We start from the raw sequence: 22112 nt of genomic DNA on the forward strand, positions 1-22112 counted from the left end.
CTCTCTGACCAATTATTTATGATTGTGTACCAGTTGATTTACAATATAAGGTTTTCCAACTTTCAGGTTGGAATCCTCATTTGCCCATTTGAATGAAGAGGACACCCCTGCATTGTGATTTCCAATTGGATTTCCAGTTGAAAGAGTTGTATATAAATATTCTGTAGTTCAGGTTGTTCTAACCAGTTATTCTAAGATACTCAAAACCTCTTGAGCGTGTCCTACAAGACTTCTGGAAATTTAGCTACTACAGGATCTCGATGCAAGAGCAACATTAACACGTGTTGGCTGCAGCAATTGGTGAAGCGTAGAGCACAAATCAGCAGAAGAATTATGTCGTTGTTCCCACGAATGTCCTCACTTTTTCTCATGTTTCTTTGTTTTTACTTCTGAGTGGGATGTAGACGTTTGAGCTTCAATAAACTCTCGCACGCAGGCCGGGACAGTTACAGTACCTAAAACACGATCACGCTGGTTGACCACTTCGTAAGTATGAAGATGGTTGAAGATGAGCATACAAGGTACCAAGTAAGTTCATAGAGGCAAATTCTCCAGTAAGGCAAGCTTCGAGGGAATAAACCGTACCTCCACTGAGTTCTTGGAGGGGAGTTATTTTCAATCGAGTCTACATCTTGATTGAACCATGTAAAAACCAAAAGCCATTGCAGAATCGAAGTGCAATATGCTCTTCTCCACACTTACAATGTACACTTACAATGAGCTCAACTTGTACAAGGATAGACCTGATTGCTTATCGATATCTGCAGTCAGCCACCTTCTGCAGTGACTCACCATTGTACAGTAGTCTTTTTAACCTCTGTGTAGTCTCCAAATGGCTGTTGCAGAGGAGGGTCACCTGAAAGCAGACTTGGAATTCCATTCATGTCCAATATTTTTTTGATGTGATGTTCTTCAAGTTCAGTCACGGCAAAATTGTGATAATTGAGAGGCTGTTGATGTGACATTCGACCTTGGCAGCTCCCTTGCTCGGAATCTGGCATGAGATCAAATGCATTAAAATTCTAAATTACAATCTGATAGTCTATCTGACTGTTTGATGGATCCAGATGGGGTTTTGAAGTCAGGGATGGGGCTTGACCTGAGACCTGCCTTTTCTCAGAGCAGCAGCAGCAGGGGTCTGCCAAGCTTCTTCTACCACGGTGGTAGGAACATGAAACAGGAAATGATCTATGATCAACACCTACCCACACACAACGGTACGTTACTACCTGGATAACGACTGATGTAGTTTTTCTTCAGTCACCTGTTCAGGGTGAAGGACGGTGACCCATGGAAGACTGACGTGCATAAATCCCTGGTTACTGACTCAATCATTTCACTGTGTATTCAAGAATCAAACGGCCTGATTTAGTGTATAGCCAGTGTGAGTAAACTTCATAACTTGCTGTCAAGTGGTTACCATCAAATTTTAATCTATTGTCTTGTCAAGAAGGTGTAGTTGTAACTTAAAACTTCCACTCATTTATTTGTTTGATTGCTAAATAAGAACAGACTGCCGGAAATTTGGGTGGCATTTTTTCTGTGACCTGCAAAGTCAGCCTCATGCATGGCTCTCCTTACTTGTTGGCAGTCCTGAACCTGCAAGATGCTACCAAGCAGGTGCTGGAGCACGCGTCAGCAGTGCACATGGACATCAGCCTAGTCCATGGCCTTAATTTCCTGCATCTCCTGGTGCAGATGCTCCCTTTTTGGAACTGGGGAGTTGCAATTTGCAGTGAATTGCTTACCGCCTTGGGATTGCCGCTATCCACGCCTGTGCTGAGATGGCATGCATTGAAACTGGCATTGAGATTGCAAAATTTAGTTCAGCATCTTGTTCTGCAGGATACAAAATATGTATATATCTATATATATATATATATATATAAAATGTTTGTTATGCAATTTAGATATATGATTGGTTGGAAACTGGAAGTTGTTCTACAGACCTTTGCACTGAAAGTTGAGAAGTTCATGCAAAGAAAATTGAGGATGGATGAAATGTTTGTAAGGAATCTCATTTGGTTAGTGGTCATGTGGCAAAGTAAATTTATCTTGTATTTTTTTCTTGTAGAGTGTTCTTATAACATCAATCTAGACAATAAAAGGTGGAAAGTTTGGGTGGTTAGTTTCCCACAATACAATTTTCATCAACGATACTTTTTTGTTATTTTGTCAAGCCTGTTGCAATGTTGCAAATTCGCCTTGTCAACATGATTTATAATTTTTAACATGGTTAGATTTATATTTTAAAGTTGATTTTTCTATTTCATACTTTAATGAACTTTGAGGTTGTCCAACTGTGATTGATTGAGAGTCGTTTTTCTTTTTCGTTTTCTTTTTTCTTTTTTCTTTTTTTTGAATATTATCTATTATTTCTTACATACTGAAAATTTTATTTTGTGGGATTGAAATAATTGGAGTGTAACTTCTACCATTAGACAACTATATTTGAGACCCCTTCCCCACCCACCTACCTCCGATAAAAGAAAATCACATTAAAATAAATAATAAATAATAAATCACAAAAAAAGATGTTACATATGCATATTATTAATGGCTGAAAAAATAATTCCATTTTCAATTTTTATCTTGTTGTTGGGTATATATAAAAATAGCATGTGAAAGTATCATAAGCTTATCATAGCATTGTAGTTTCAAACAAAAAAGCTTGCCTTCTATTTGTTTGTTGTTTGGTTTTTATATCATGCTAAATTCAAGAGTAGAAATTGAGGCCTATAAGTGAAGTGGTCAAATGCATTACAATCATGATCATGATTTGATCCAACAATGTTTGTGTTGATTTATTGGTTACATGAACCATGGGAAGAAGGACATGTGGTTGATTATGTGCAGAGATCTATAATTTAAGGACTAAGAGCTCAAAAGTAATATTTTGGAAGACAGAAAAAGGTGCGTGTAGTTTTGATGGAATTGATGTGGTGGGAGTTTTATTAAAGTAGTTTGATGGAATAAAATTACAACCATGTAAGTGCACATTAACAAATTACAGGGATCTCCAAAGAATGGTTGGTCATTTTTTGGAAAAAAAAAATATGAATACATGTTTTAAATCTTGCAAAATGAGAAATTGAAAATAACTTCCCAATTACTTCCACAAAAATATATATTTTTTTAATTTCTAAAGGCTTTGAATAGATAAATATATGTACATAAGTAACATTTTGTGACTTCCAGTTAGTGAGTTAGTGAGTTAGTGAGTTAGTTAGTTAGTTAGTTAGTTAGCTGTTTTTTTTCTTGTTTTTTTTGGTAATAAAAAGTAATGGTAAAATGGTCGTCAAAAAACTTAATATCTTGGAATAATCTGTAAAGAGAAATAAGTTCATTTTATTTTATGAGTGGCTCCTTTGTACCTTTTCTTGTTGTTAAAAAATCTGCTATGGATGGATTCTGTAATTCGAACTTTTTGAACCATTATTCAAACAATCAATCAATAATAATTATGATGCAACTTTATTTTCAAATGTTTCCTTCAAAATCTGTGTTGCAGTATTCAACCATTTGCAAATCTGAAAAAATTCTTTTTATATTATGATACATAATTTGATATACACTTAAAATTTATACAACAATAATAATAATAAATTTTATATATAATATATAATATATTTATGTATATATTAACTATTCAATGTGAAGCAAAGTTACCATATATATATATATATATATATATATTTCCAACTTACAAAACATATGTAATGTTCACTTGAGCAGGTTTTGTTGTATTCATTGCAAACTTTCATTTGTAACAAAACACCTTTGTTAAATTTCTTAATTTTTTTCACTTGCATTTCATAAATCCATTTTTGTCAAAATTAAAAGTTATCCAAACAAAAAACAATATTATGTATAAAAACCCTAAAAGGATGTTATCCAATACTTTTACTTTTACTTTTTTATACTTTAATAATGAACACATCACCTCATGAGATTATTATTGTGTCTTGAAATTCACTCTCTTAAAAATTGGTGAATTTCAGTTCTATATATATATATATATATGAACACATAAAATTTATTTTCAATTGTAAATGCTATTGTAGTACATGGTTGGAAATCAATGTCAATCTCAACCAAACCCCCAATCAAGTCACAAGAGGAGGAGGAGTAGCAGAAGAAGAAGAAGAAGAAGAAAGCCATGCCCAATGTCTCCTATTCTCTTCTCTCTCTCTCTCTCCTTCCTGTCCTTTTCCTTTTCCGAATGGGAAAAAAGAAAAGAAAAGAAAAGAAAATCGAGGTGGAGGGTTGTTTTCAAACAGTTGGGGGGCGTGGCAACCGAGGACCGCGAGGAATCTAGCTGAGCCTTCAACCGGATCTATGCCCTGATTGTCGTTGTTGCTGCTTGTCTTGGTCTTGTTGTAGTAGTAGTAGTAGCACAGGTAGTCATAACAGTAATAGTAGTAGTCGCAGCAACAGAATTAGTGGCAGGAGCTTGAGCACAGCTGCAAGAGCTGTGAGATGACAGAGAGAGAGCGAGCAAGAGAGAGAGAGAGAGAGAGAGAGAGAGTATGCATGGCGCCGCGTGGGGGATAGATAATGCAGGAAAGGAAGCGGAGGAGGAGGAGAATGAGGAAGCGCGGGGAGGGACCGACGTGGGATCTACGGGAGGGAGCTCTCTGACCATGGCCCAGAGCAGAGTCGAGCAGTAGTAGCAGTACTACCAGTACTACTATTACTACAGGAGGAGGAATACGAAGAAGGCCAGAGAGAGAGCAGAGAGAGTGAGTAATAGTGAGTGAGTGAGTGAGAGTGAGAAAGCTGTTGCTGCTGCAAATGCCAGCACGTCACATTCTGTTGTTTTGTACCCAACCCTCCCCCCCCCCCCCTCCCCACACACCGCAGTTGCCGGCCTTTGCGTCCTTCCCTAAACCTCGCTGGTTTTCTTCTATTTGGGTACCTGTCTGCCTTGCTGCTGTTGCAGGGCCCTCCACCCCCTCGCATTCTCCTCCTCCTCTTGGCTGCCTCGCTGCTTACCTCTCGTCTGTGGGCGTGCTTTGATGATCTCTGGAGAGTTCCAGCTTTGTTTCCAGCTTTTGGAGTCAATGCCAGATTCAACTACGACGCCGGTGTTGCTGGGCGTTAGTGGGCTGTCCTGGGATTGGAGTGCTGTCATTTCGTAGACTCATGCATGCTCCCGTTGGAACGAGTTGGGAATGATTGACTCTAGTGAGGCTTTGAAGATTTTTTTCGTTTTTTCGGGGTTCTGTGTTGGTTTCGTGCTGGGTTGATGATAGCAGTAGTGGGTATCTGCGGTGTTTGGATTGGGTTTAGTTACGTAGTGGACCTGGATGGGGAGTTTCATAGAGGTTACGTCGAGAGTTAAGGTTCTTGTGTCAAGTAGCTCCTTGGTTTGAGAAATGGGGAGCATTACGAGTGGTCTGAAGGGCCAAATTAACTTTATCCGTAGAGTGTCTTCGGAGGTCCGGACAAGATCAGCGCGTGGTTTATGAGAGTATTCTACTCCAGAAGCGATCTTTTTATTGTGAAGAATATGGAAATCGTATCAAGCCGATGACAACCCACAACGGCGTCGCTTATGCATAGCCATGCAAGTTTTTTTTTTTCTTTGTATTTAAAATGCAGCCAGTATACTTTCTTAAACCTCCCGTTAAAGCCCAAACCTGGGGTAGTACTACTACTTTCGCAAAGATAACATGAGCCTCTGTTTCAACGATTTTCCATGCACTCTGGAACGCCGTCTCCTGCGTCATTCATGTGGTCCTGGATTTTCACACAAACTGCGCAGTGCAACATTTCTCAAGAACATAAGAGGTAGTTGTGAGTCGCTTCAATCGAACTCCCTGAGATGTGAATCTTCTCAACCTTTTCATTTCTTTTTTTGGCCTTGAGGGGTTCTCGCGGGTAAAACCAAGAATGCCAGATAACATTCTCTGCACATGAAGTCTGACCACACGACTTCCTCTTCTCAGTCCCAACCGCAAGTTCTCAACAGCATGGAAGCTTGCTACTCTTCACGTGGGGAGCTGTCAGCAAGCTCGGTACATTCTTGTGAACAGTTGCAGAGGCACGCGTGTAGTGTTCTTTTAGCTCCTTGACATTTTATCCGCTAATATAGTTGGGCATAATGAGGGCAGAGTGTCGCACTCGTTTGCAACCTGCCCTTCGATCCTTGTTTTTCCAAGCTCTAGCATCTCGTGTCTAATGTTTTGGAAATACGTTCCTCCAACCCGTGTGCAACGTTGGTGGCTTCGTCTAGAAACATATTTCGGAGCTCATAGGACCGAGCAATTGCAGAAAGCTACTTCTGTGCAACCGTCGATGAGCTACAATTGTATCCAGCAAAGCAATAGCTTCGTGCGAGTATTGGAGGAACCGTTCAAGCGTAAAGAGCAGTGCTTCGAAATGGAAGTTCAGATTAGATTTGCTGATAACATCGTTATTGTTTAGTCGGAAAATGATGATTTTTTGTGATTGTAAGTTAGGGAGTTAATGCTGGTCATGGCTGATTGCTGTTCTTGTAGATACGGAGGCTACGGAGGGATTCATATCTCTGTGTTCAACTCCTACGGCCAATACATTAGCCCGGCTTTTGCAGCGAGACACGGCATTGTTCTCTTCTGCAAAATTTTGTGACCGAGATGACATCTCAGGTATCCATCCACGTATATACTATTATGGTGAATCTTGGAATTGATCCTTGACTGAATAATGCTCAGATTGCGTAGGTTAGCTTGCGACATTCCGTTGTACACACATGATAATACTGTCTGAATTTGTGAATAAGGTGAAGGAAAGCTGTCCGCATGAGGATGAATGTGTATCGTCTTGCAGTAATAGTTCAGTTATGTCACTGCAAACGAATTTGACAGCATTTTCGGGCCATAGTGTAGTGAGGAGGCAGCAGATTTGGGTCATGTCCACAAGGTCAAACTTGTGAACAATCGTAGATAGATTATCAGAAATGGACAAAGGTGACTACTCCGAAGTGAAGGAGCTCATTACTAGCAACTCAAATCGCTCAACTAATTCTCTGTTCGACGGTGACAGTGTGGTCTTCTATGGCTCTACCAAGGATGAATCTTTTCCGAAGGTACAGCACGCAAGCAAGTCTCGTGTGTTAACATGATAGCTCGCTAATTCAGTGAATCCCATGGACAAGTACATTGTTAACTCTGTATGCTTGTTTCCGCAGGGTGGCTATCCCCGGAGTTCTAAAAAAAATGGAGGGGATGTCGCAAATAGACACGACTCAAAAGGTAAATCAAAATGAGGTTTTTTTTTCCAAAGTTGTAAGATTACGGTTCTGATCTGAAAATCCACATAGAGAGGGTGTATAAGCTGAATTGGACTGTTCGCTTGGCAAGACCTGATAAAATTAGATCTCATCATTTCCTTTTTGTTTTTTGTTTTTTGCTGCAGTCCCATACAACAATCAACGATCTGAGCGAGACCCAAGTGCGTGGGCGATGGTGCACGACGTTGGCCATAGGCTCCACTTCTCAGAATCAACCGCCGACATAGCTTTCGTAACCAAGAATGCACTGGCATTACGTGATGCACACTCCAAGGAGTCTCTAACAGCACCTTTCAAGTCAATCCAAACTCCTTCAACTGAGAAGCTGACTGCGGATGAATTTAGAGCAAAATTACAGAACGGAAACATGTCCCAGGCCCGGGCAGCAACGCAGGCAACAGCTGGTCTCATGGCAAACCATGGACCTAACAACATCTTCAGCTTCAATTCAAGCCGCAACGTAAAGGCTGTTACCGAAGCTGAGCCATACGAAGATGACAGCAACTGTGAGAAAGACAGCACGGCGAGCTTTGATTTCAACCGGGCTGCTGCAAATCGATCGATGGCCGGCCCTCTCACCAAGCCGACTCCATCAAAATGGGATGATGCTGAGAAATGGCTGTCTGCTGGCGAAGCAGCACCTGCAAAACCAAGGCTCAAGAACTCTCCTCTTTCTGCTCCATCTCAGACTGGTGCTCCAACGCTCTGTGCACGGAAAGGCGATGCGTATCCCAATCCAGAAGTGGACGGGCACGACGGAACCAACGGATGTGATGACTATTCTGGGGAGAACAGTTTCGATGGAGATGACATGTCGCTAGAGAAATGCAATAAATTCCTGGTGGATTGTACAAAGAAGAAAGGATTGCCAAACTTTGCCTTCATGCCTTCAGGAAAGCCCGTACCATTGCCACTACCGTCAGCAACCGTGGATCGGTACCCACTGGAGGATGTCTTTGGCCGTGACAACAGCAATGCCAAAGAAAGCAGCACGCATTTCGAAGCCCCTAATGAGCCATACTCATACCGGAATGTGAAACCGACTGCTGGAGTTCCCGTAGGTGCGGCACTACTCCATCTTTCTCTATAGTGTTGATTATGCCACATCTTGTAAGACGCAAGCAATTCTCGAACACTACCCATATGTCGCCTAGAAAGGTTGAAACCGATTTCTCGCGTGATTAACAAGCTCGATATCCACATGGATTGTATAATTAAGATTTACAAACTCAGTTCTGTGAATCACAAAAGCTTTCTTGAACTTAATAAATTTATTATATCAATTCGAGGTCATACCATTGATTGTAATCGCAGCAACTCGGGGAAAGGCAGCAGGAACGGTTGATGAGCCAGCAGATCCAAGCCCGACAATGAACTCGGACGACCCATCTCTGTATGCCGAACCTGGCGTAGTGAACATGCGAACAGTCTGCATGCGTGACATGGGCACTGAAATGACCCCAATGGCTAGCGTTGAGCCATCTCGAACCGCAACTCCATTAATGGCAACTACGCCAAATCTTGGAAGTCCTGCAAATTCACGGCCTTCATCTCCAGGGGGTACAAGAAATACCACACCTGTAAGCTTGGGCTCAAAAGGCGGTAATACCCGCCCTAAGATCATAGAGACTAAAACCGTTTTGTCTGGGAAGGACAAAACCCGTGCGGAGATTCTGGCCTTGGGTACCCAACTCGGAAAGACGAACATTACTGCATGGGCTACGAAAGAGGAAGAAGAGGCCGATGCTGCACAGGCTCTCAAGGCTAGTCTAGAAATGGAGGAAGTACGCAAGAATTTGTTGGCCAGTCGAGCTGCAGCCTGGGAAGAGGCTGAGCAATCCAAATATACTGCCAGGTGAGCATTTGTCACCGTCGGTTTCAAGTCTACAAAAATACCTGATATACTATATCATTCTATTAACAGTTGCTTGACAAGAGGATAACGACAGAAACACCAGCTAAGATCTGTAAAAATTATATTAGAGGAGATTCCATAATTTGCTGCATTGTAATATCCAGATTCAAGCGCGAGGAAGCCAAGATCCAAGCATGGGAAAACCATGAGAAAGCCAAGGCTGAAGCTGAAATGCGCAGAGTGGAGGTTCGTCCCTTGTCTCCTTGATTGCGTATTTCTTTTTCATGGTTCAGGTTATGCCAAGGTTGCTCCTATATAAACTCTGATAATGCTGTCAGAAACTAATGAAATTCTGGATCATTCTGACAAGGCTATAGTTATAGCTATCATCACACTTAGCTCTGGTTAGCAGAAAGCATGTCTCAATATAATATATATAATATATATAATATATATAATATATATAATATATATATAATATATATATACTACCATTTTTTTCTCAGTCGTCGCTACAGAGACGTATCTGCCATACAAAAGACCCTCTTCACATTCTTCGAAAATCGGGCAGCTATGTTGTTACCTTTTCGTGCAGACAATTCGTAGGGTCGGTGAGAGGATCGAGCCTGCAACCGTGCAGCATCGTGACTGTAAATAGTTGTGAATCATAATTAAAGTAGTAAGTTATATCTTGTAATAATCCCATGGGAAATAAATCTGACGGTCAATATCACACATAGTTCCTAATTTCTTGAGAATTTCAAAGGAGGCCCAGTGTAGACGTCAGTGTATTAGTTCATACTCTCTTCAAACCCAGTGGTTTCGAGTTGCTCGTACATCAGTCATCATCAGTAGCGCCAAGCCCTGTGAATGGAATGAAGGCCATCCTGCACTTAACCTTCATTCATTACATTAGCAGACTGAGAGTGGCACTACTGTCAGTCAATATCTTTGTCAGTTTCAGAGAATCCTCTATCTTGTCCTGTTGAAGTATTCTATCCATGTTTGCAAAATATATAAGCGTATATGATTTATACTACAGCCTTACACCTTTCAGGTGCCCCGGGTTTCAGGATGCAAAACGTAGATTGAACATCGGTTGACTGTACTGATTGGATGAGAAATCTCACCAGGTGAAGGTGGAGCGAATGAGGTCGCATGCAAATGAAAAACTGATGAACAAACTAGCAGCTGCCAGACGACGTGCAGAGGAGCTTCGTGCAAAGGCTGAGGCCCTTCGGTGTGAGCAAGCAGCCAAGACAGCTACTCGGTCTGAGGACATTCGCCGCACGGGGAAAGTCCCAACGTCTTTCTTTGGCCACCTCTGTGGGTGAGATCCCAGCCGCTGCCAGATTACGTAGCCTAGCAGCAGCTCCAAAGGTCACCACTCAGAACAGGTTACATCATGTATCAACTTAATCAATTTTGGGATTGTATCCACTGAATGAGGTTTCCTGCAGTCTAAGCTGGCATGGCTTGAACTGCACCCTCTACCTCTATCTGCAATTCAACAAAGGAATACTCACACAATTCCAATGCCACGCTTTTGTTTCGTAGTCAGAAGAGCCCTGCTGACCCAAACGGTTGCGATACCTCCATTGCCCTGTTCGAAATATTTACTGATAGAGAACAACCGGATGCTGGGCCACACTTCCTGATTCGATGTTGTCTTACGAAAAATTGGAATCAAAAAGTCATTGTACGTACATCAGTATGACAAGGTCGTTGAAAAAAATCATCATTCCTTGGTCGGGAATATTACATGTTGCACAAATAAAGCGCCCCTACTAGGAGCTATGAGTCATATTACAAACATAATCAATGTATGTAAAAATCTGGCTGCAAGAAAGCACTTATAGGCTACTCCTAACCAATTACAGAAACATCCCCACCATATTGGTCATACTCTCTGCGGTTTCTAAGTGCCGCAAATGCACCAATAGTCATGGTTGAACAATAGGTTCAGCGCTCCACAGCATGCGGGCAGAGTTGGCAACATTAAATTTCAAGATGAGGAGTTTCTGTTGAGATTCCATTGCCAGGGATACTGCTCATAAGATTAGAACGAAATGAGGTCTGGCATAGTGGCACGATGGACATGTCCTCTACCCACAGTTGATGGTTTTAACTCATGTGAGATATCAATGAAGTCGTCACCAGAGTACACACCTTGTGCATCTTCTGGGGCATATGAAGACTTCCGATGAAGTTGTCGAGGCTGGCTTGCAAAAAGACTTGTACTTCTTGGTAAAAGACCTTGCAGAGAATCAGTGGACAAATCCTAAACCGTTAGAAACTCATGTTGCGCCGGAATGTAATAATTACAGCTGTAGAAAACAAAGAACAAGAGGCATAACTTCTACCTGATATGATAACGTTCTCAAATTTAGAATGGCAATGCAATTCCCACAAATAATATGCTGGTCCAGGAATGTTTAACAGGACAATTAGCAAAATTGCAAGGGACAGATTATTTGGTTAGAGAATCCAGTGAGATGTAACCTACCGTCTTTCCTGAATGGCACATGAACTGACGACTCCGACCTTATCATGTATGAAGAAACAGTATGCTGTTTTGACATGCTCTGGATTGACTCAGTCAAAGTCTGTATGTCAAGCTCAGATGGCGTGTCTTCTTCCGGAAAAGGAATGTCAAGAAACAGAGAGAGTTCTTTGCAGCTCTCTAAAAACTTTTGCAGAGTTTGCATCTGACTAAGAGCTCTCTTGCAGTTGTGCAGTAAGCTAAAGCATTCAGAGAGCTCTAAGTTCTTGACTCTGGCTAACATTTCCTTGAGACGAACCCTAATTTCGTCGTGCACTTTATAGCTATCCATCACCACAAGCACCAGCGCCCCCTGAATGACAGGATGCTCCTCTGCCTCAGCGCTAGGCTTGCATTGACACAGCTCGTGCAGCAAACTCTGCAACACATCTAATTGATGCAAAAGCTCTCTAGAATCCGTGATCTCCACAGTATTCTGGAAGCTGTGACTTTTCCACCGACTGTCAAGATGAGACTTCAAGGCGCGACAGCAGCAGAGCCTTTCGTCTAAGTACCTAGCATATCTCTTTACCCAGAAAAAAAACGGCCAGTCGACAGAGCTGGGATCAGACTTGAAGTTAGGAAAACTGAGATAGCCCTTTCCTTCTTTGGTGGAATTATAAGCAAGTAGATCTTGAAAGAGGAAACCGCCGTCCAGATGGCACCGGTGTAAGATTATGAGACACTTAATTGCCACCGCCCAGCTGCGCGTCCTATTGAGCCTCTTCACAAGGAATCGCGTGCAGAACGAGACCTGCATACGAGAACCGCTACCTGAGGCAATAATTTCTTCCACATACTTCTCCAGGGGCAGACTCTCGGAATGATTCGTCGCCATCACCATTGCGATCTGCAAGTAGGAAAACGGCCCACTGGCTCTTGCTAACCCAGCAGCCGTCTGGTCCTTCAACAAGCCCAGCAGGACGACGAGCTTGCTCCGTCTCCTCAGCCATTCTGCCATACCCGAAGCCTCGCCAATTCTAGAGCTTCGCGCCTTCCTTGACACCAGCAAAGCAACTAAGGCTCTCAAACAGCCTCACACACCGTCCATCATCACCTAGCATCTAATCTCCTACCTCTGTTGCCCTCCATGTTTGTGTAGCCTTGCAATCGACCATACGAATCTTCTCACCTTGTCTCCATGGCAATAAGAAACCCTCCGAAACTGTCACCACGAAACCCACCTCGGGATTGGAAAAAGCAACGCATATTCAATTCAAGCACGGTGTGATCAGACATATCCGCCGAGGAAGTTAACGCCTACTACTCAGTCTATGGAACTCCATTGTGCTGTAAGAGACGTAGCTTTAAAGGAATCGTCTACCATACACACACAGATGTTGCACTCCGACAATGCAAATGCTTGGCCTCGCCACCTGGAGGGATCAAATTACTGACACTTAGCGCTGGGACCGGTATAAAGAAAAGCGGCGTTGGCTGTCGAAGTCGACATGACTCGCCGTGCACCGCCATCTCCCGCAGAAACGAACTCAGATAATAACCGGACGCAACCAGAAGCAGCCGGAATCAACCTCTCAAATCCAAACTGAAGATTACACAGCATGTGGAGGCTTAGAGTTGAAGCACAACCTGGCTGGTTGAAAAGGTTGCTCAAACACTCCAGCCCCTTCCAAGATTATCAAAAGACTGAGGAGTGGACTCACATGTCGATCCGAAACCTGGCTAGTAAGAGTGCTGTTGTTTATTTACAAACATTTTACTGGAGTAAACGGTACACACTATTTAAAAGTCTGAGATAACGGTACTTACTTTCAATAACGAAAAATTTCATTTATCTCACCAAAATCATGATACATAATTTTTTACTTATCTGTGAGTCGTATTGCTGCATGAGGTGAAAGAACATGAAGTAGCATTTGAAGTCCCATGATCATACCATAGAAACATGGCATTCTCCTGGCTTGCACTTAATACATTCCAAAACATTGGCCTGAGCCAGTGTATACAATTGATCCTCTGGGCCATACACGTTGGTGTATTTCTATCAACTCCTGAAAATCTTCAGACTTGGGAGCAATTTGCAATCAGAAAGCCAAAAAATCTGATCATGCTTGTATATACCCTTTAAGGGTGGCTTTAAATCAAGTGATAAACCCATTTACTACTTATATACAATGAGTGAGGTTTACAACCAGTGTAAGCTCAGGTAAGTGCTGCTCGAGTTGATCACCTAAGATGATCATTTCATTCTGTTTCAGGTCTATGGAGTATGTAAAGCCTAGAGCAAGAAATTGAACTAGGGTGAAGTTCCAAAACTAATTAGACTTTGTGAACCGACCAGTAAGCAGCTTCATAAGCCTCCACACAACTTGAATCCCATGACAGGTCCTTGGACATGCAATTCCGGACAAGTGTTGACCACATTTCTGGATGGCACTTCTGCACAATCAAGTTGTACACTGTATTAGTTCCAAGCTTTAATAGGTCGTTTTTCCTGTACAAACAAACTACATACCAAAGGAAATACTGCAAAACGGCAACTGAAGAATTGGAAATAGTTTGCACCAAGTTTTGTATTAGCGAGAAACTGGGGCACAAATGGAGAAAAACACTGGGTCACCAACATTACACATGACGAACCGCGATAAGCTTGTACGTACCCAGTAGGTCAAAGCATCATGTAATGATGTTATGGCATCGGAATCCTCGGTGCTATAAAATGGAAAGCCCGTTGCGTGTAATATGATATGTTGCTGCTCGTCCAAATTAATTATACTGCCATCCACACGTATGCCACCGTATAATATGTTAATAAATTCAGATTTGCTAACGCTCCAAGCATAAAAATCCATTAAATTCCAAACAATCAATGAAAGAAATAATTTCAGAGCGATGTCGATAAAACACTTCAGATTCACCTGCTAGTGATACTATGCACTTGCCGAGCTACAGGTACTGCACCATACCGCATACCAATCATCTGTAATAAACCAGCCAAGCATACTCATGTGCAATTAGTACAAACCTACCAGAAGTCTTTATGGAAACACAGAAAAAACGACGTAGAAACAGCTTCCTTGCCTAAAAGAGAACGCTGAACAAAGAATCAAAATGTTTCATAGTTCAAAAGTGCATAGGGTGATGCACGTACTACTGACTGACTTGCCGGTTCATACATATCAGGACTATAGAGGATGTCTGAAGCTGCCACAATTCGATGAAGCAAAGCATCATCGTTAACTCCCAGGAGACGGGCATTTGCATCCTAACAAACACCAAACCAACTCAACTCAGAACGACATTCCGAGTAGGCAACATCAGAAAGAGAGGATAAATTGAATTCAGGTTTTAGAAAACTTGGAGTGGAAATTACCGTATGGATTTGCTTGCCAGTCAGACGTATTCCTAATCCAGGATTGTTGTGGACAGCACAGACAAACTGCAATGGCAAGCAAAAGCATGTAGGATGATTATGAGCATCTATATGATAAACTTGTACGTTAGCATAAAAAGCTGTAGACGAGGATCTATTATCTAAAAAACTGAGCAAAGCAGCTCGCCTAGCGTTAGCTCCGGTAGTTGAGAGGTCTTCTCAAACCGTACTTTCGAGACATCCGGGTCTCCAACTGAAAGTTCCGACAAATAGTTATACGACAAGAGAGCAGAAGCTTCCTAAGCGTTAGTAATGAGAGTTCTCAAGAACCTGAGCTTCTTCTCCTACAGCACATTCCAACGCTGCTCTTATCAACTTGAGCTCCACTTCTGAATTTTCAAATAAGATGCAGCCAACCTATACAGAATGAAGAAACCAAAGTTCAAAAACCAGAAAAATATAACACATTCGCAAAAATAATTGGGACATGCAGCATTTACATAAATCAACATCTTCTCTTTCTTGCTCGTAAGATACTGAATTTTAGAACAAGCCCTATTCATCCAAGCAGCTTCAAAAATAGACATTCGACTTTATAGAGCAGTGCTTGAATCACAATATAATTGATGTGAACCCCGCTCATTGCAACAATGCAAATATTCTATGTGTAACATAAATTCAACTAATTCACAGCAATCTGTGATGATAAGGCACCCACCAAAGGCACAGAGTCGTCCACCATGGGTAAACCCAATTCTTGTCGAAGACTTGCCTTACACACTGACTTTCCTGCCATATCCTCCACAGAATATGTTTCCGGCAGTGCACAATCAAGTGCAGGATCCCACAAAACATCGTCCAAACCATTATATATGCCGATAAATTTATCCCTGCTTGAGGCACATACTACAGTCATTAGGCAAGAAAATAAGTCAAGTATTCACCAAGCCACTTCAGGCCTCACTCTTCTCTAAATTTACAGTTAAATTACAAATCTTGAAACTACTCAAAATCTAGCAAGTATTACTCTCGAAAATTATCTAACTACTGCATTCTACCCACTACACAAAGGTCACTGCACGATTCCTAAATGTTGATGTCCCTCTCTATGTCTCTCCGTCTCTTTCTCTATCTACCTCCCTCTCCTTCTGTTGAAAAGCAAAAAAATTACGTACTTGTGAGTATTCAAAGTCACATGAAGATCATAACCATGTTCCTTGGTCAGAACATCAGCTGCGTAAATTGGAGAAACTGTGGTTACTATGTTCGAATACACAATCCCGCCCTGAATGCACATACAAGATGTTATTAACGTAAAATAACGGCAACATATGAGCTGGTATAATTTTCGGGTTAAAGTAAGTAATACGAGTAAATAACTATAATAGGCATAAATTTCGTCAAATAAGGCTCTGTCGGAATTGGGCTGTACCTTGAGCATATTGATAAAACGAGGTTCTAAGTCATCCTGCAGCCGATCAGGCCTATTCAGTTGTTCTGGGTCCAAACCGCAAATAGCCAGTTTGTGGGGATCTCGAAGACACTGCATGAAAGAAGCTACAGAAAATCAATGACCAAAAAAGTAGGCGTCTTTAAAATTGACCTGAAAGTAACAAGCCAAAACTAGACGATAATCCCAATGCTAGTTATGCTAATATTCTGTCAAAAATCTTCAAATGAATAACAAAAACTTTAAACTCGGCATAGCAAAAAGTGACGAAAGATCTTTACTAAAGCTCTTAAGCAAGGCATCTCCTAATACAACGGGGGATTAAATCTCTTTCTGTTATCTCAGATAAATATGGTTTGCAAGTATAGGTATCAGCATCACACCTAGGATATTTAAACTTGATCAAGGTGCGTAAAGTCGCTTGATTACCTGATACCTGAAATCATGGCAAGTCAACACGAGACGAATATCCTGCAATCCCTGTCATAAATTGCCATTGACATGCATTAAGAAGCTAGTTAAGAATAAAATTGAATATACAGTTACAGCACCTTACGATAATGATTTCGCGTACATATGATAGTTGTAGATCACTGCAATTTACGTAAGATCCTATTGTAACCCACTGATTAGATTATCTTAACATAAATCAGTATCATGGGTCATAGGAAGATGACCATAGGATATGGTGTTCACCACATGCCCAAGTTACTTTAGGAGCCCTGATACAAAGTAAGATACTTGATATAATTTACAAAACACAGACTTCTAGAATTGACTTCAAGGGGGATGGACTTTAGTTGTAAGTCATTACGCTAAGACGACAAATACAAAGTAATGATTCATGGCGCAACACGGGAGTTGAAGCAAAGGTAAGGAACGAAGAAAAATGATATAGAAGAATATTGTCAAGCGAGATTAAATCAATGACCTACAAGTTTCATCAGATTGAAAACAAAGAACGAATCAAACACGATATTATCTTCGGATGCAAGAAGCATACTTGATGAGCATAATGTTCCCAGAACATGGGAGCAACCGCAGCTGTTTGCCAGTTGTGGAGATGAAGTATGTCGGCTTGTTTCCCCAACTTAAGCAAGTACTCCAACGACAATTTGCAGAAATACGTGAACCTGTCTCAGAGAATTATAAAGCTCATTATCCTCCGAATGTACTATATCACAGAAAACGATTTCATTCTCGGCTATGATAATCTGTGACACATTAAATGGCTGATGTCGTACCTCTCAAAATCATCATTATAGTTGTAAAACTCTTCGCGCGCAAAAAAGTTGCCAGGATGAAAAGGCTCTAATAGGGTAACGGCTATTCCATATAAAGTCCTGCAAGTAGAGGGGGAACATTTCCTTAAGCATGACGTGATACCAATATCAACAGCAGCGCCGAGGCACGTGATTAAGGGAAGACTGGAGAGAAGCTTGGGCATCCTAAGAAGACAGAGAAGAATCTCAAAAACACACGATGAATTACTAATTCAAGTGAGGAGAAATAAATCCACGGCATCTCTTACCCTATCCAGATTCTATTTTTGTGCCATTGATCACCAAAATAAATGTACAAATCTGTCTCAATCTCTCTAAGGTTGTCCACTGCACTGAGATCCATGCAGTCATACCTGTAAAATCCAACAAATATCAGAGCCCAGAGACAAGGTCGTAAATCCTCTAAAAGAGAAAAGAAATACTACTTTTATCACCTATAAACTTTGGACAATAAGCATTGTTGTTGGGTTAAGGGTAAGATTGTACTTGGGTAGAATCACCTCCACCAAGTGCCCATTCCGTCGCAGTGCCTTACATAAGTTGGATATATTAAATGATGCTGTTCCAGGTTGAGCAACAGGCGCCATTTCTGTGCATATATGGACAATATGAAGACTCCGCCTACAAAACCCCACCGGACAAATCGAAATCAGCACACGAAACAGAATGAACTAGCGAGTTTTGGCCCCTATTTAATGCAAAGGTGACACACTTCCTGTCGAATTATCCAGTTGAGAAGTGAACTTATGTTTTTTTCAATAAAACGGAGTCCCAGGGAGCTTACGAAGTTTCGATGAACAAAACCCAAGACTAAACACAGTATGTAGTTCCAATAACGTGGCACCGGCCCAAGAAAGGCAGACGGTGAAACAATTCATTAACTACTAACTAAATGAATTCATCCATTCAAAACGTATTAAAATATGAAACAAAACTTCCAGTTTCATAGCAGTCAGATGTAACAATCTAAAGTTCAATCGTCTACGACGAGATGATTGTACCTTCTCGTTGAACTTATAATCGAAAGAAGCCTAGCCGAAAGCTCCGCATCATTCCCATCCGCAAGTTTGAAAAACATGTCTGCAATTTGTGCATCACGTGCCCAAACAAGTTTACGCAAAGACGTGGCCTGCTCTATCTGAAGCACTCCAGTCAATGTCATAGCATCTATACGCAACAGAATCTCACTCCATATTGACGGGGGATTAAATCTCTTTCTGTTCATTTTGAAGCGTTTCATCGACCCTGCGGACTTTCCTGCGATGCACAACCCAAATATTAGTGATTTATTTATACGTAGTAAAATTAACGCAACATAAGACAGCTGTGCAATCCCGAATCAAAGAATAAACAGCCAACACTTATTGATAAGTATCCCAGATTATCATGAAGACTATTGTACTTGCACAGGATATGCTGAGAGCATCGCCAATTTTGAGGATGCTGGTCTGGAGATAATCTTAAAACCAATGTTACAAAAAGGGTGATAGCAGGTTGCTGAGCACTTGCGTACAGTTTTTTTCATGGACTATTCAAGCAGAGAGCATGCCGTACTTCTCCACATATATTTTATATAAACTTTTCAATGATTCAATGCTATGCCCATCTCTGGCCAGATAAGTAGCAGAAGATACTTTATTGTCCATAGAAAACCATGCAATCTTTCAATTATTTGCACTGGGAACTAGGTCTTGATACTTACCTTGACGTCCTGAAACGTGAAATGACATTTCAAACTGCTTGGCTTTCTGACGCAGTAAATCGCACTCGGCCATGCTGGCTTCATGTTCCGCTTTTAGCTGTGCAACACGAGCTGCGAGCAAGTCTCTCTCGCGCTCAACCTTTTGAAGCTTCTCGAATGCCGTAGTTCGGCCTGTGTTTAAGTGCAGAATGCCTGGCATTCTCCCGACGAAGCCCCAAAGGTCAGGTCATCAAGCAAAGTAGGAAAAAGCATGCACATGACATTGCTTAAATGGCATTCCCTTAACTCCGGGAATATTGCGGCAAGTCAGTTGACTGACTTTGTGATGCAGATCATGCACACGCGAATTTTTAAGCGAAAACCTAGATAATTCCCGTTTATCTGCCTCAAGTCTGTCCTCAACGTTATTGCAGACGATTATTAATGCACGAATGTATGAGAATTTCTGAGATCTGGTGAATAAGGTGTTATGGAGCAAGTGAAAAATTGTTGCTATCTGGCAGCTCTTTAATTCGCCATCCGCCATGCACTTACTCTGCTGTGCATCGTCAATAAGCTGCTTCATGTCAACTCCGAATATGCCATCCCCGTCTGTAGCTATGGAAATCTGAGCAAAACAACGATCCGCTCCAATGCAATTAGTTTGCAGTAGATTTAAGGGCTGTGTTGATATTGAACAACCCTCCTCGAGTTGCAAGTCCACTTTTAAAGTCATCGTAGCGCTTGAGAAAAAGAGGTGGCAGATAGTCAACAAAAGAGACTAAACAGGCAGAATGTATCCCATGAATGTGTCGTTCCTGGCATTTCCAATTCCTACTTCTACACTCCTTTTTCAACTAGTACAGAAAAAACATTCTTTCTTCTTTTTCCACTACGCCCATCACCTGCCAGATTCTCAACTCCCATTAACTTTTCTTCACTACACTTGCAAAAAATGACAGGCCAGCTTTTCACTTTTGAAAATAATCTCTACAAATTACATTCGGCATTAACCGCATATTACCTCCGTTAATCTGTCCTCTCCTATTCCTCGATCTCTGCATCACAACAAAATGCAGCAAACGATGGAAGATGTGATTAAACACCTACGATCACTCGAAAGACGACACTTAAAATGACTGTCCGCAATTTTCCTCAAAACAACTCTCAAAAAATTCGGGTGCTCCGCTCACATTCCCCCCCTCTCCTAAGAAAACAAAACAAAAAAAAAAAAAAAAAAAAAAAAAAAAAAAACTCCACACGTCTTACAAATCATCTAGGTTAGCAGAGCTGAAACTGCGTAAAAATGCACTAACCCAACAGGCGGCTGAATGCAACAGGAGACACGATGGCGACGACCAAAACCACGAGGGGCAGCAGGCAGCGCAAGAGCGGCAGCATGCCACTTGTTGTTAGCTGCAGCCATGTGCTGCATTACGCTCATTACGAAAGCTGCATCCACGAGCGCAGATAGTATCACAGAAACAGAGCAAAACACAGAAACAAAGATCTCGCTGGACGAAAATTAAAATTAAAAGACAAAATCTCAGTCTCGTTTGCTTCTCCCTGGAAAGCTCGCAATCCACGCCAATAGCATCTCTTCCACTCTACACGCCCACTTTATGGTAATAGGGTAACAACGCCGGAATGTAGCCTCCTCTGAGTACCCTCAAAACAACAACAGCAACAACAACAACAACAACTAGCCCCTGTGCAAATAAAACAACCCTTAAACCGGTTCTACCACATTCTGCGGCAAAACCCATCAAAACTTCACACATCCATCCATCCCATGCCTCCTCCTCCACCTCCTCCACTGCATCCGTGTGTGTGTGTGCGAATATACAACTCAGCTCCTCTTTGACGAACCACAAATCCAATGCAACAACACCTCATGTGGTCTGTTTCACCTTCTGCGCCACATTCTGTTTCACCGCACTCTACTCCCCTCCCATACCCAACTTGCGGAACGACCCAATTCATCAGATTCACACGCTTTCTCCTCGCCGCAATTGCAATGCATCGGAGCACGATTCTGCACCATAATCCTACAAAAATGTTAGCAAGCTTCTTCTATCACACATTGTCCACGTTATTCCACTTTTCTTTTTTCTTCATTTTTCTCTTCTTTTTTCAAAATGGATAATGGGGTCTCCGTTGATTCGTTTTGTCATACATTTGTTGCAGTTTGGGAGTGATAGGTTTTGTGAGATTGGAGCTTCAAGTGTGGAACAGTGCAAGTGTAACATTCAAGGCACTTACTTGTGGTCTTTCAAACTCTTCTTCTTCTTCTTCTTCTTCTTCTGATTACTTTGTTATTCTTGGCCTGTTTTTGAGGAGGAAAGTGTGTTTGGGAGCTTTAGCATGTGTTTGAGTTTCGTGTAGGAAATCGCTCATTTGTATCTTTTGTGATGTTGAGTGTCAAACTGATCATACTTCAGGTTGATGTTATGACATTTTCTCAAAAGCTGGTTATATTGTTGCAACATCAATCTATGGTGTTGTAAGGGGAAAAAAAAAAAAAAAAAAAAAAAAAGAAGAAGAAAAAAAAAAACATGATGTTTCACTATAATGTTCTGCATGAAAAAGCTATTGTTTATAAAAAGAACAAAAACACAAACCTAATTTAAAGTCATTTATAACATCTGATTTGTGTTTTTTTAAAATACTAAAATATGTAAGAATAGTTTA

The 22112-nt window shown here is 41.4% G+C and overlaps 3 protein-coding genes across 10 annotated transcripts; 1 reads left to right on the plus strand and 2 right to left on the minus strand.

The window, feature by feature from the left end:
* Positions 1-4432: 4432 nt before the first annotated feature.
* Positions 4433-10670, plus strand: LOC112291575 (uncharacterized). Of its 8 annotated transcripts, none has more exons than XM_090255970.1 (8): positions 4433-4914; positions 6504-6632; positions 7030-7072; positions 7175-7238; positions 7402-8337; positions 8591-9131; positions 9296-9377; positions 10265-10670. In XM_090255970.1, exons 5-8 carry the CDS (start codon positions 7449-7451, stop codon positions 10463-10465), a joined length of 1713 nt encoding a protein of 570 aa, XP_090112096.1. In that variant the 5' UTR covers positions 4433-4914; positions 6504-6632; positions 7030-7072; positions 7175-7238; positions 7402-7448; the 3' UTR covers positions 10466-10670. The 8 variants fall into 8 exon arrangements, with proteins under 8 accessions (XP_090112096.1, XP_090112094.1, XP_024394939.1 ...); XM_090255968.1 differs by having other exon boundaries at positions 4604-5793; positions 6767-7072; XM_090255969.1 differs by having other exon boundaries at positions 4867-5793.
* Positions 10671-10856: 186 nt separating this feature from the next.
* LOC112291576 (putative clathrin assembly protein At2g01600) lies at positions 10857-13276 on the minus strand. The gene is made up of 2 exons (XM_024539175.3): positions 11638-13276; positions 10857-11387 (listed from the first exon to the last, which is right to left on the minus strand). The coding sequence occupies exons 1-2, from the start codon at positions 12632-12634 to the stop codon at positions 11191-11193; spliced, it is 1194 nt and encodes a 397-aa protein (XP_024394943.1). The 5' UTR covers positions 12635-13276; the 3' UTR covers positions 10857-11190.
* A 493-nt stretch (positions 13277-13769) lies between these two features.
* On the minus strand, positions 13770-21707 carry LOC112291574 (putative starch synthase 4, chloroplastic/amyloplastic). Its single transcript, XM_024539167.3, has 20 exons — positions 21684-21707; positions 20738-21456; positions 20446-20479; positions 19977-20049; positions 19443-19634; positions 18742-18997; positions 18227-18361; positions 17989-18093; positions 17702-17800; positions 17461-17590; positions 16887-16937; positions 16440-16550; positions 16183-16292; positions 15726-15897; positions 15338-15424; positions 15008-15073; positions 14786-14899; positions 14553-14614; positions 14295-14409; positions 13770-14073 (listed from the first exon to the last, which is right to left on the minus strand). The coding sequence occupies exons 2-20, from the start codon at positions 20863-20865 to the stop codon at positions 13954-13956; spliced, it is 2160 nt and encodes a 719-aa protein (XP_024394935.1). The 5' UTR covers positions 20866-21456; positions 21684-21707; the 3' UTR covers positions 13770-13953.
* Between the last annotated feature and the right edge of the window lie 405 nt (positions 21708-22112).

Source organism: Physcomitrium patens, chromosome 14, assembly GCF_059467195.1.
Source record: "Physcomitrium patens ecotype Gransden chromosome 14, ASM5946719v1, whole genome shotgun sequence".
Taxonomy (NCBI): domain Eukaryota; kingdom Viridiplantae; phylum Streptophyta; class Bryopsida; order Funariales; family Funariaceae; genus Physcomitrium; species Physcomitrium patens.